This window comes from Heptranchias perlo, chromosome 11 (assembly GCF_035084215.1).
Source record: "Heptranchias perlo isolate sHepPer1 chromosome 11, sHepPer1.hap1, whole genome shotgun sequence".
In the NCBI taxonomy this organism is placed as follows: domain Eukaryota; kingdom Metazoa; phylum Chordata; class Chondrichthyes; order Hexanchiformes; family Hexanchidae; genus Heptranchias; species Heptranchias perlo.
In genome coordinates, this window is record NC_090335.1 from 9,665,794 (window position 1) to 9,680,722 (window position 14,929).

The 14,929-nt window shown below is 47.7% G+C and overlaps 1 protein-coding gene across 3 annotated transcripts in view; it reads right to left on the minus strand.

The window, feature by feature from the left end:
- Nucleotides 1-14,929, minus strand: part of enox1 (ecto-NOX disulfide-thiol exchanger 1) — a 393,944-nt gene that overhangs the window by 30,041 nt on the left and 348,974 nt on the right. For 2 of the 3 annotated variants that reach the window (XM_067992518.1, XM_067992517.1), the window contains one exon: nucleotides 9,171-9,276. In XM_067992518.1, the coding sequence (XP_067848619.1) occupies nucleotides 9,171-9,276 (106 nt within the window). The remainder of the gene's footprint in view (nucleotides 1-9,170; nucleotides 9,277-14,929) is intronic. The other variant, XM_067992519.1, reaches the window with a different exon arrangement.

Genomic DNA, 14,929 nt, shown 5'->3' on the forward strand with positions numbered 1-14,929 from the left:
TTACCTACTGTCAGTGTATATCAGAACACTGTGGACACATTTACCTGCTGTCAGTGTATATCAGAACACTGTGGGCACATTTACCTGCTGTCAGTGTATATCAGAACACTGTGGGCACATTTACCTGCTGTCAGTGTATATCAGAACACTGTGGACACATTTACCTGCTGACAGTGTATATCAGAACACTGTGGGCACATTTACCTGCTGTCAGTGTATATCAGAACACTGTGGACACATTTACCTGCTGACAGTGTATATCAGAACACTGTGGACACATTTACCTGCTGTCAGTGTATATCAGAACACTGTGGACACATTTACCTGCTGTCAGTGTATATCAGGACACTGTGGGCACATTTACCTGCTGTCAGTGTATATCAGAACACTGTGGACACATTTACCTGCTGTCAGTGTATATCAGAACACGGTGGGCACCAGGCAGTGCACCTCTGATTTTTCCATTCTTGCCTCCAGTTCGGGCACGGACCATTTAGCCTATAATGTCGAGACAATTGGAGAAGCAGTTGTAAAGGCAAAAAAATATTTGGGATACGTAACCAGAAGGGTGGAGTGCCAGTCGATGGAGGTTATGCCGACTCTTTATAAAGCACTGGGCAGACCTCACTTGGAGTATTTTATGCAAATATGTTAGCCAGACTTCAAAATGAACAAGTTTAGTGGGCAAAGTGGTCTTTGATCATCCTTGATTGTCTCTTTTATTCTCTTCTGAGGAACGAGTGACATAGGAAAAATAAAATATACAGGCACAGGAGGGTGAGCTGGGAGATTAGAGAGTCTGAGGTACAGGAGGGTGGGCTGGGAGATTGGGGAGTCTGGGGTACAGGAGGGTGGGCTGGGAGATTGGGGAGTCTGGGGTACAGGAGGGTGAGCTGGGAGATTGGGGAGTCTGGGGTACAGGAGGGTGGGCTGGGAGATTGGGGAGTCTGGGGTACAGGAGGGTGGGCTAGGAGATTAGAGAGTCTGGGGTACAGGAAGGTGGGCTGGGAGATTAGAGAGTCTTGGGTACAGGAGGGTGGGCTGGGAGATTAGAGAGTCTGGGGTACAGGAAGGTGGGCTGGGAGATTAGAGAGTCTTGGGTACAGGAGGGTGGGCTGGGAGATTAGAGAGTCTGGGGTACAGGAGGGTGGGCTGGGAGATTAGAGAGTCTGGGGTACAGGAGGGTGGGCTGGGAGATTAGAGAGTCTGGGGTACAGGAGGGTGGGCTGGGAGATTAGAGAGTCTTGGGTACAGGAGGGTGGGCTGGGAGATTAGAGAGTCTGGGGTACAGGAGGGTGAGCTGGGAGATTGGGGAGTCTGGGGTACAGGAGGGTGGGCTGGGAGACTGGGGAGTCTGGGGTACGGGAGGGTGGGCTGGGAGATTAGAGAGTCTGGGGTACAGGAGGGTGGGCTGGGAGATTAGAGAGTCTTGGGTACAGGAGGGTGGGCTGGGAGATTAGAGAGTCTGGGGTACAGGAGGGTGGGCTGGGAGATTAGAGAGTCTGGGGTACAGGAGGGTGGGCTGGGAGATTAGAGAGTCTGGGGTACAGGAGGGTGAGCTGGGAGATTGGGGAGTCTGGGGTACAGGAGGGTGGGCTGGGAGATTGGGGAGTCTGGGGTACAGGAGGGTGGGCTGGGAGTTTGGGGAGTCTGGGGTAAAGGAGGGTGGGCTGGGAGATTGGGGAGTCTGGGGTACGGGAGGGTGGGCTGGGAGATTAGAGAGTCTGGGGTACGGGAGGGTGGGCTGGGAGATTGGGGAGTCTGGGGTACAGGAGGGTGGGCTGGGTGATTGGGGAGTCTGGGGTACAGGAGGGTGGGCTGGGAGATTGGGGAGTCTGGGGTACGGGAGGGTGGGCTGGGAGATTAGGGAGTCTGGGGTACAGGAGGGTTGGCTGGGTGATTGGGGAGTCTGGGGTACAGGAGGGTGAGCTGGGAGATTGGGGAGTCTGGGGTACGGGAGGGTGGGCTGGGAGATTAGAGAGTCTGGGGTACGGGAGGGTGGGCTGGGAGATTGGGGAGTCTGGGGTACAGGAGGGTGGGCTGGGTGATTGGGGAGTCTGGGGTACAGGAGGGTGGGCTGGGAGATTGGGGAGTCTGGGGTACGGGAGGGTGGGCTGGGAGATTAGGGAGTCTGGGGTACAGGAGGGTGGGCTGGGAGATTAGAGAGTCTGGGGTACGGGAGGGTGGGCTGGGAGATTAGAGAGTCTGGGGTACGGGAGGGTGGGCTGGGAGATTGGGGAGTCTGGGGTACAGGAGGGTGGGCTGGGTGATTGGGGAGTCTGGGGTACAGGAGGGTGGGCTGGGAGATTGGGGAGTCTGGGGTACGGGAGGGTGGGCTGGGAGATTAGGGAGTCTGGGGTACAGGAGGGTGGGCTGGGAGATTAGAGAGTCTGGGGTACAGGAGGGTGGGCTGGGAGATTAGAGAGTCTGGGGTACGGGAGGGTGGGCTGGGAGATTGGGGAGTCTGGGGTACAGGAGGGTGGGCTGGGAGATTGGGGAGTCTGGGGTACGGGAGGGTGGGCTGGGAGATTGGGGAGTCTGGGTACAGGAGGGTGGGCTGGGAGATTAGAGCGTCTGGGGTACGGGAGGGTGGGCTGGGAGATTGGGGAGTCTGGGTACAGGAGGGTGGGCTGGGAGATTAGAGCGTCTGGGGTACAGGAGGGTGGGTTGGGAGATTAGAGAGTCTGGGGTACAGGAGGGTGGGCTGGGAGATTGGGGAGTCTGGGGTACAGGAGGGTGGGCTGGGAGATTAGAGAGTCTGGGGTACGGGAGGGTGGGCTGGGAGATTGGGGAGTCTGGGTACAGGAGGGTGGGCTGGGAGATTAGAGCGTCTGGGGTACGGGAGGGTGGGCTGGGAGATTGGGGAGTCTGGGTACAGGAGGGTGGGCTGGGAGATTAGAGCGTCTGGGGTACAGGAGGGTGGGTTGGGAGATTAGAGAGTCTGGGGTACAGGAGGGTGGGCTGGGAGATTGGGGAGTCTGGGGTACAGGAGGGTGGGCTGGGAGATTGGGGAGTCTGGGTACAGGAGGGTGGGCTGGGAGATTAGAGAGTCTGGGGTACAGGAGGGTGGATTGGAGCCTGAAAAATCTGAGGTTTGGTGAGCAGTGGCCTGGAATGTATTTTAATATACAAAGGACAGCATTGGGTTTGTTTGGAAGATTAGGGTAACAGGTGGCTGCTCTCTGCTGCAAACAGTGCAAAAATATATAAAAAGGTAAATACTCAAGTTGGCCAATGGACAACTTAGCACGTCACTTTCTTACCTGGAATTCATGCATACGACCAGTGAAAATATATTCACTTCGTAACCAGTGACTGTAAATATCACACCTTTCAATCACATCACTGAGACCCTATTACTGATAACAATTCCAAACTTTGTCTTATTTCTACCGTCTGTTTCCCTCCTATTATGCTAACAAGATGGAGTCGGCCCACACACGCACATATGGCCACAAACTGGGCAGGATTAATAATCAGAAGCTGGTCACTGAGCTTCAGGGCTTATAGCACTTCAAACGTATTCAGCTCACAATACCCATGGGCCTTGTGTGTTCGACAACTCCCAGAATTATTAGAAGGAACATTTTTCACCACCACCTCCTTAGCCCCACCCATTCCACGATGTGCACTTTGCTCATAAAGGGTGACCTGATAGAGGTCATTAAAATTATTAAAGGGTTTGATAGGGTAGACATAGAGAAAATGTTTCCACTTGTGGGGGAGTCCAAAACTAGGGGTCATAAATACAAGTTAGTCACTAGTAAATCCAACAAGGAATTCAGGAGAAACTTCTTTACCCAGAGAGTGGTGAGAATGTGCAACTTGCTACCACAAGGAATAGTTGAGGCGAATAACATAGAAGTATAAGAAATAAGAACATAAGAAATAGGAGCAGGAGTTGGCCATACGGCCCCTCGAGCCTGCTCTGCCTTTCAATAAGATCATGGCTGAACTTCGACCTCAACTCCACTTTCCCGCCCTATCCCCATATCCCTTGATTCCCCTAGAGTCCAAAAATCTATCGATCTCAGCCTTGAATCTTCTCCGACTGAGCGCACAGCTCTCTGGGGTAGAGAATTCCAAAGATTTACAACCTTCTGAATGAAGGAATTTCTCCTCATCTCAGTCTTAAATGGCCGACCTCTTATCCTGAAACTGTGCCCCCTAATTCTAGACTCTCCAGTCAGGGGAAACAACCTCTCAGCATCTACCCTGTCAAGCCCTCTCAGAATCTTATATGTTTCAATGAGATCACCTCTCATTTTTCTAAACTCCAGAGAGTATGGGCCCATTTTACTCAATCTCTCCTCATTGGACAACCCTCTCATCCCAGGGATTAATCTAGTGAACCTTTGTTGCACCATCTACAAAGCAAGTATATCATTTCTTAGATAAGGAGACCAAAACTATACGCAGTACTCCAAGTGTGGTCTCAAAGCCCTGTACAATTGTAGCAAGACTTCCTTACTCTTGTACTCCAACCTCCTTGTAATAAAGGCCAACATACCATTTGCCTTCCTAATTGCTTGCTGTACCTGCACGCTAACTTTCCGTGTTTCTTGTACCACGGATTGATAAACTCACTGGGCCTTATCAGAATGATGGATAAATACACTGTGACCTATCAGATGAATTGATAGTCACATTGGGAATTTTCAGAGCCCTTCATAGACACACTGGGACCTATCGGATGAATAGATCCCAGTGTGTTTAAGGGGAAGTTAGATAAGTACATGAGGGAGAAAGGAATAGAAAGATATGTTGATAGGGTGAGATGAAGTAAAGTGGGAGGAGAGTAGTGTGGAGCATGAACACCGGCATAGACCAGTTGGGCCGAATGGCCTGTTTCTATGCTGTAAATTCTATGTAATGCTATGAAATATGTCAGTTTAAAATAAAATTCAGATGAGGGCTACTGTTTTCAATCGTAACATAGTTGTAGACAGCGCCACTTCCTGTATCCTAATTGAGTGTGTCTGGAAAGCTGAGTGTTAAGTGATTTCTGAGAAACACAAATGTGTCTCTCTCTGTTGACTGGAGCATGAGGAGCCTGACAAGCGATGTTGTCGTAATCAAATTGTTCACAGTGGCTTCACATTTTTACAGGGTAAGATTGTTAAAGATTCTCTTTTTGCCGGGGAAGCAATCTGCAAAGCATTTCTTCATCAGTGGGAAAGCAGGAGTTTGCTTTTACTTGGGAGAGGAACCTGTGAGACTTCCCAGAACAACTGCTTCCAACAGCTTATAGGCAGCAAAGGTTTTCAGTTAACCCCGAGTTCAGAGTTCAGAGGGAGGACTCCATAACTTAACGTTGGCGTGTTACGTATATTCCAATCAATTCCGAACGCTAGAACAGAATGAGGTACTGAAGAGAGGCAGAGCGTGGCAGCCACAGATTTTGTTAATATCCAAAGATATCTCTTAAAAGAGTTCATTCATCCATTATGGGCATTTTTCATGATAATTGCATTCAAAATTTATATCTGATTGTATTCACTGATTTCTTTTTCTGCTTCATACTTGAATAGAGTAGTAAGAATGTGGAACTTGCTGCCACATGGAGTAGTTGAGGTGACTAGCATAGGCACGTTTAAGGGAAAGCTAGATAAGTACATGAGGGAGAAAGGAAAAGAAGGATATCGTGATCGGGTGAGATGAAGAAGGGAGGGAGGAGGCTTATGTGGAGCATAAACACCAGCATAGACCTGTTGGGCCGAATGGCCTATTTCTGTGCTATAAATTCTATGTAATAATGCCATTGAATTGTAAATAGATACATTCATTGTTCGCCCCTATAAAGACACTGTGGGCAGGGGGTGGATTTTAACTGCCAGTGGGCTTCCAGTGGGAAACTGCTTATTTCAGTTGGTTTCCCATCTGCCCGCGGCAGTATGGAGCCACCGGGATTTTAACCGGCAGGCCTCATTAACATGCCGGCTTTCCACATCCCACATGCAATGGGCGACAACTGGGAGGAGAGCGGCTCACGGCATCTGGATAATGGGGGGGTTCTTGGGGGGGGGTCTCGCTCAAGGAAGCAGGGAGTCCAGGGCAGGGAAGGCCTTGACTTTCGTTGTGGGGCCCGGAGGAGCACTCCTGTTCCTCCTGGGCCCCAAAAAGGAAAGTAAAAAATAACTTAACCGGGAGGGCTCTCTTCAGTTTGCCGATCCCCTTCACCTGGTGGATTTCAGGCTCAGGCTGGAGATAACATGGCCGTCTGGGCCCAACGACATCATCAGACTCTGATTAGCATATGTGAATTAGGACCCCACTGACTTTGGGCAGTCAACAGAGCTGCCTGTCCAGAAATGGCACCTAAAATTGGAAACAGCTGGTTCTGGGGCGTCTTTTTGGTGGGAAAGTAACCTGGGCCGTTGATCCATGTATGATATGGAAAGGGTGCTGTGCAATATGGAAAGGGTGCTGTGTGATATGGAAAGGGTGCTGTGCAATATGGAAAGGGTGCTGTGCAATATGGAAAGGGTGCTGTGCAATATGGAAAGGGTGCTGTGCAATATGGAAAGGGTGCTGTGTGATATGGGAAGGGTGCTGTGCGATATGGAAAGGGTGCTGTGTGATATGGAAAGGATGCTGTGTGATATGGAAAGGGTGCTGTGTGATATGGAAAGGGTGCTGTGCAATATGGAAAGGGTGCTGTGCGATATGGGAAGGGTGCTGTGCGATATGGAAAGGGTGCTGTGTGATATGGGAAGGGTGCTGTGTGATATGGGAAGGGTGCTGTGTGATATGGGAAGGGTGCTGTATGCCACAAAATTACAGGGTTGGTATTACAAATGTGCATTAGCCTCCAATGGAATTCTCAGTAAACATATCTGCAGGTGAGGCATTCACAGAATTGGCCCCTATATTCAATCCAGTCGGAAGATTGCCTCACGTAGGGCATGGAATTCTCCTTTTCACTAAACAAAAAGGCAGATGTGATTCAAAAATGGTGTCATGTCAGGAGAAATTGGCAGCAGATGTCGGTCTGAGCATTTGGACCCCTCCTGAAAAGGAGTGAACGAGGTTAATGAAAAGTGAGTAACAGGTCCGCTTTTTATTTGTTAGGGTCAATGGGGATGAGTTTGTGTGACATTCCTTAGACGAATAGTCAAATCAAAGGTTGTTGGAGCAGCAGCACCATGTTACACCATTTTACTTCTGGTCAGTGCTGCTTCAGTGAGCCCCGCAGATTTTGAAGTGTCACCAGAGCAGCGATGGCAATGACTACCACAGGTGAGCTTTCTGCCAGATAGTGTGGGCTGAGCAGCCCGTTGATGGGAACATCTCAGCAGAGTTGGTAGATAAAGCGAAGAGGGTGGTTGGAAGTGCAGAGGGCGTATGATACCCATCGGTTACTACACCAGCCAGTAGGAGCAGCCTAACAGCATGAGCTAACTGGCCACGATTGAGTTGGAATCACATAGCAACAGTGGGTTCAAGGGTGATGCTCCCTTTGTTATTTTGGCCTGAGGCTGTTGCCACTGGTGTTGCCATGGACTGAATGGCAGACTGCAATACATTCAACCGTTGCTCTGTAACATCTGGCAGATGGCAGTGGACTGCTGGGTCCAGACAATTTCCAACATAGTGTGATGGGGGGGGGTGGGGGCAAGTGACTCTGCAATATGGTGCTGCTGCTCCAACAACCTTGGTATTCGTGGAACTGAGGAGTGGCACTCAGGCACCAGCTGGCCCGTCATCTACCTTCAGCCACCCAGCGCTTCACTATCCTCATCAAGGTCACTAGCATTCTCTTCTGAAGTCTGTGTATCTGTGCCTGTTTCAAGTGGGGAGGGTGTTGATCGGTGCTCAGGTAAGCAATGCTCCTCAGGTGTGCCCGCTTCACTCTTGAGTTCCCCTTGTTCTGTGAAGAGAGCAGAGAAGATATGATGAGTATCTGAGCCTATTGATCCATTTAGTTCCTGTATTGCCATTACATTCACTACTGTGTTCTTAGTCATGGACATGTTGAATATCTAATCAATATAGTACATACCAATAATTCTGTGCACTTCACCATTCTCCACGGCCCCAATGCCTTCTAGACTTTCCCTCTTGAATAAATCAACTATTGCTTCCTCCTGTGGAGTGACTTGCTGCTTGTCATAATGTCCACTTCTGGTTGCACGCTGCACCTGCAGCTATGTGCCAGTTCTGCCTTTAAATATAAAAGCAGGGGGATTGAGACGACAGCCTAGAGATTATTGTGCATTAGGAGATGAACGTTTAACATATTTGTGTGATGTTCCTCCCTTCACTATTTTAATGAAGACGTCAACTCATTTAAAACAAATGGCCAGACCCTCCAGGCAGTTGATACCTTGGCCAATCTTGCAGTGACGTAGGTCCATGCTTTGCATCTATTTGGGGGTCATCGTCTCTGCCTAAACATCTGCTTGCATTTCTCCATAACAGAGGCTGGTTCTTAAGTATGTTTCTTTCGAACTTGGTGATCAGCCATTTTCCTTAAAAAAGTCACAGCTGGATTAGTGAACTGTCGCACATTTATCTGGGTCCATTAGCTCATTAGCTGTGCTGGAAAGTGTCAAAGGGTCATAGCAACTGAGGTGGAACGTAGGTTTTAGTTGCCACCTGCAAAAATCACAGTTCTTAGGAGCTGCATGTTTTAAAGCCACAAAGCCCATTAGTGGGAAATACTCTGACAGCCTCTTCTCCTGTTTTTTCTTTAGAGAGACAAATCCTCCTTGAGAAAGGAATTGGGAGTGAACCCTGATTCATCCACTGATCGGCACAGTGAGTTTGTAGAGCCAGGCTCAGTACTTATCCCTGTTTCCTACATGTACTCTTATTCTCTGCTACCAAGTCACTTTTCCCATTCTCCCCCCAAAAAGCTGTTGAGGCTGGGGGGGTCAATTGAAAATGTCAAAACTGAGATTGATAGATTTTTGTTAGGCAAGGGTATTAAGGGGTACGGAACCAAGGCAGGTAGATGGAGTTAAGATAAGATACAGATCAGCCAAGATCTAATTGAGAGGCGGGACAGGCTCTAGAGGTCGACTGGCCTGTTCCTATGTTCCATTCATGATTTCTGGTGTGCAGTTAAACATTTGCATAAGGCTTTTCCGGAGAACAGCACAATGTGAATTCAATGACAATTGAGAAGGTTTTCACACTGCAATTAAGTGAAAGTCAGGATACTCTACCCACTAATAAAGCTTCTTTCTCTGATTTGAGAGGTCGTGAGGCAGGACTTCCCTCGTTGGTTTGCCTGCCTTGGGTAGACACGGACAAGGTGAATCCATTCGTCTCCTGCACAGGAAACATAAAGGGAAATAATGTGGTGTAATGTGAGCCTCTGAGAAACTGGAGACTGGCATAATTACAAGTTATTTCTCCTTTCCAATTAATATTGCTACCTTGAGGGGAAATTACATGAACCTAAAACATCCAACAAAACAAATTGGATTTTTTTTAATCTTCCTTTTCCCATTTGGAACACTAACGAGAAGCTGAGCTGATTCTTGCCTAGGCAGATTCAGAAATGGCACATCACTAACACTGAGTGCTGCTACAAGGGTGGCCAATAGGGGTCACTGTCTCTGCAGAACAAAGATCCAGTGAACTGCAGCAAAGAGAAGATTAACTTTATATATCATTTTTCATTCCAAAACTGCCTCGCAGTCAACTAATTACTTTTTTTTGAAGTTCAGTCACTAGTAATGTAGGCAAAGGCAACAGTTGGCAGACAGCAAGGTCCCACAAACAGCAATGAGATAAATAACCAGATGATCAGTTTTTGGTGGAGGAACCAATGTAGGCCAGAGTCAACTCCCTGCTCCTCTTCAAAGAGGGCAGACAAGGCCTCGGTTTAGTATCTCTTCCGAAGGTCGGTACCTCCGACAATGCTGCACTCCCTCAGTACTGCACTGAAGTATCAGTCTAGATCTTGTACTCAATTCCTGGAGTGAGACTCAGAGGTGAAAGTGCTACTCACTGAGCCAAACTGACATCTGCAACAATCAGACGGTGCACAGAAATAAGCATTTGGTTATTCCCAGCCAGTACAAATAGAAGTTAAACTTATTAATTGTTAATCAGCACTCTGTTTGTTCTGTATAATGAAATTGTGAACCCATTCTTCATGCTCAGGCTTATAACTATGTTGCCCAATATAATCTGTAAATTAAAGTTTAAATGTATAGAATCTGTACATTAAGGGGGAAGACTCGACCTCCTTGATATGTGCAGCAGCATTGCAAATGCATTCAAAAAGGACCTGTTTAAGACGCTGTTACACATGATGACCTAGAGCACCTCTTCCCCAACAAATGTTCTCATGAAGCTAGAAATCACTATTGCTGCCCTGTTTGGGGGTTAACTGTGGGCTATTAAAGGTTGACAGGAGAATTCCTGCCTTCCCATTAACCCTCAATAGTGTCATATTTAGCTACAGGTGTGGCTCAGTGGGTAGCACTCTTGCTTCCATGGTTGTCGGTTTCAAGCCCCACTCCAGAGAGCTCAGTACATAATCCAGGCTGACACCCAGCGCAGTACTGAGGGAGTACTGTTGAATTGCTCGGATGAGATGCTATTCCGAGGCCTAATCTGCCCTCTCCGGTGGACGTAAAAGATCCCACAGCACTATTTTGAAGGAGAGCAGAGGTAGTTCTCCCATGGTTCTGGCCAATATTTATCTCACAACCAACATCACTAAAACAGATTACCTGGTCATTGTCACATCGCGGTTTGTGGGAATTGGCTGCTGCGTTTCCTACATTACAACAGTGACCAAACTTCAAAAATATTTAATTGGCTGTAAAGCATTGGGGTCGTGAAAGGCGCTATATAAATGCAAGTTCGTATTCTTCTTCTCGTGTGTGAACCTTACCCACTCAGCAGGCTGTCCAATGGAAATAATCAAGAGGTGCAGCACTTAAATGGCCTAAGCAGACATTCAAACCCATGCACTTGCAAAGGGGAAGGGAGAGGGGGAAGGAGGGAGGAGGAGGAGGTGGGGGGGACAGACTAGTGGTTTTGTTAATCATTTTACTGTGGAGTGGGGGCTGGAAGAACGTCAGTGACCAACTGCTGGAGGTCCTTATTCATGGAAGGTGGGAACAAAGGGTTATGTTAAAGTGGGCAGAAGGCCCCCTCCTCAAAACAAGACTAGTTCAGCAAGTGTGGGGCCTAAGGGATCTGGATACAGGTCAGGAAGAAGATGACTGACCTCAATGGAGCCACTAATGTAAGGCTAAAGTACACCTTCCAATTCCAAGTATCTTCCCCAAGAATGCAGAAGCACAAAATATACCTTCATAACCTGTAACTCATTTTGTGCTGACCCATGCTCAACATTAATAGAAGTTTATCCTGTGCAGTTCTGTTGTGAAAGAAAGAGCCCACTGAATACTTGCTCTGCATGGCCGTACTGCAGGATGAGACAAGTACTAGCAGCAACCTATAACTCAAACTACGCTCACTCAGAAATCATAAAGGAGCCTGACACAGAATGTTCTTCTCAGACAACCTGGCCGCACAATGCATGTTCCTTCAGTATCAGCCAGGACAGGCTGTAGAATGGGCAGCTGTTTGTCACAGTATGTGCCACCTAAACTTAGACCAACTCAGGACTACTTTTAAGATTGCAAGACAAGATGGCCCTCACAGAATCTCACCTTATTATTATTTGCCATACTTTAGCAGGACACCCATTGACACTCACAATTGAAAGTCTTGGATATTGACATCTTCACATATAAAAGCACTGATAGACAAACAAGCAGCATGATACACGGTCATTTACTGACAGACAGGATGGGCAGAGGGCTGGCCACTTTATTACAATAGTATTTGGTCAAACTTTGTTGCTGAAGAATCTTTTTTTGTTTCTTGGGACTTTTTCTATCTGCATTTTCTGATTTGCTGCTGATGATATGGTGATTTTATTGGACCTTCAGCTATGAAACTCAGGAACCCAATGATGTTTCCATTGGGGAGCGATCTGTAAGCGTGAGGAAGAGGGAAGAGAAGAAGGGCAGCAGGATGAGCAGGCAGCCGAGGCCCTGCTTCAGGAAGAGAAGGACCCATGGCCAGGTGCCAGACAACACAGACACCTTGACCTAACTGCAATATCAGTCCCATCATCCTGGGGAGCCTAGAAATTGCTAACGGTGGACTTCTGCCCACCAGCCTGACCTTGGCAATGACCGCTATCCCTAATCTTGGGGTCAGGCTTATTTGCATAAGAGAGGCATGCACCCAGGACACTTACACACTCCCTGGGCCTTGCAGGGGCACCAGAATTTCAGATCCTGTTTTGGGTGGGGGGGGCGGGGTGTGGGGAGACAGGCCAATCTGGCCAAAGTGGCCGTTGATACTAATTTTGCTTCCAAGCTGTTGCTTTGCTGATTTGCTGCTTTCCCAATGAGTCAATCTCTGCCATTAGTATTCGACACTGTGGCCCCACTTACGGCACTTGTACAGCAAGTGTGCAAGTGTGCCTGCTACATGTAAGTGTTCTTTCTGTTGGCCGTACGCTAGGCAGAGCTGGTCAATTGTCCAGGCAACTCCGGCAACGTGCCAGTCCTGCTTTCAACTGTGACATCACAGCAGAGAGGGGAGGGAGGGCTGAAGAATTATAGAGCACAGGAGGAGGCCATTCGACCCATCGTGCCTGTACCGGTTCTTTGGAAGAGCTATCCAATTAGTCCCACTTCCCCGCTCTTACCCCATAGCCCTGTAAATTTTTCCTTTCCAAGTATTTATCTAATTCCCTTTTGAAAGTCACTATTGAATCTGCTTCCACCGCCCTTTCAGGCAGTGCAGTCCAGATCAGAACGTAAAAAAAATTCTCCTCATCTCCCCTCTGGTTCTTTTGCCAATGACCTTAAATCTGTGTCCTCTGATTACCAACACTCCTGCCAATGGAAACAGTTTCTCCATATTTAATCTTTCAAAGCCTCTTATAATTTTAAACACCTCTATTAAATCCCCCCTTAACCTTCTCTGTTCTAAGGTGAACAATCCCAGCTTCTCCAATCTCTCCACAAAACTGAAGTCTCTCATCCCTGGTACCATTCTGGTAAATCTCCTCTGCACCCTCTCCAAGGCCTTCACATCCTTCCTACAGTGTGGTGCCCAGAATTGGACACAATACTCGAGCTCAGGCTCAACCAGCCTCACTCCATCAAAATGGCAGAATTTGGCCAGCAAGGGGCAGATATCTGGCAGAACCAGGTTCAGCTCCAAATTCCTCCCACTTGCCCAGAAAGCGCTATTCTTGGACCCATAATGGGGCAGAATTTCGAAGTTAGTGAGCTGGAAACAGGTAACATGCCCATTCCAGACCACTGATACTAAATATGACTGACTCCCGTTAACTAGGCTGTCCTGGAAGGTTCACTAAACAACTTCTGGCATTAAGTAGTGGGTAGGGGGTTACTGGAGGTGGCACTTAGTGCCAAGCCCACCTTCTTCCACTGGGCCTTGATCATTCTTCGGGGGCCAGCTTCCTTCAAGGCCAAAAGAAGATGGGTCCTCCTTTTCAGCCACTAACACCTCCAATTAAAGTCTGTAAACTTGAGGACATGGTGCCCTGAGCAAGCAGCACCCTAACCCACAGTAAGACAAATTGTTACAGACGCAAAACGACTGCCATGGTCTAATCAGCTGCTGCACTGGAATTCACCGGAATAATTGGAAATTTTATGCAATTTTTTACTTAAAAATGGGAACTAATGAGTCTTAACACCTGCTTTAATGAGTGCTAAAGCATCATTGCTGTTGCCATAAAGTTAAGAGCAGGCTTAAAATGGTCAGGGATCTTGGAGTTTATTATTGTCAATAGGTTACTGTGGTTGCACATTTAGAGGGTTCTGTGTTTGTGCTCCTGGTGGGGAGTCTTGCCTGCCGGTGGTGCATATAGAAAATTGAGGAATATGCTGCCTGTGATTTTCCATCCCGATATGTCCTACTCCAGTGTAGACCACTGTTGATACCTATCTTGCCATACCACCTTCCACTGCTAGGTGTATGGAATTGGACCACACAGATCATGTGTTCTAGCATCGTCCATTGGAGAGCAGCCCTAGTGAGATGTCTATCTCCAGACAACTGAAGAAGGGCAGCATGCTGGATCTCTGTTCTGCAATCAGACTGACACTTCACTGCAGTACTGAGGGAGTGCTGCACTGTCGGAGGTGCCGTCTTTCAGTTGAGACGTTAAACTGAGGCCCCGCCTGCCCTCTCAGGTGGATGTAAAAGATTCCATGGCACTATTGGAAGAAGAGCAGGAGAGTTCTCGCTGATGTCCTGCCCACGATTTATCCCTCAGCCAACATCAAAAACAGATTATCTGGTCATTATCTCATTGTTGTTTGAGGGATCTTGCTGTGCACAAATTCGCTACCGTGTTTCCTACATTACAACAATTACTACACTTCAAGAGTGCTTCATTGGCTGTAAAGGGTTTAGGACGTCCTGAGGTCATGAAGGGCATTATAGAAATGCAAGTCTTTCCTTTTTGCATTTTGCAATTACTCTGGCCCCTGAGTGACCCACAGCCCCTCATCTTCATCATCAGTGCCTCCACCCCCACATTACATTACAATAGTTCAGAAGTGCTTGTACTGATGCTGCTGTTTAATGTAAGCACGCGTGGTGACAACTGCTCCTCTGGCAACTGGTGCTGTTTAGCTGTTATAAGGAAAGGTAGGTAAAGATTATTAAGTAGAATAAGCTAATTGGCATTGAGAGTTCACAACACACTAGAGGTACAGAACAGTTCCAGATAAGACAGTAAAGACATACACAACAAAGGATAGCAGATGTGTCAACAAAAAACACACAGGAGGGAGTGATGACATAATGATACCGACATTTGCCCTGCCTAATGAAACATATAAACATACGACATTCAGAATCTCAGAGTAAGTAAAAGAAAGGGAACTCTTATCTGTATCTG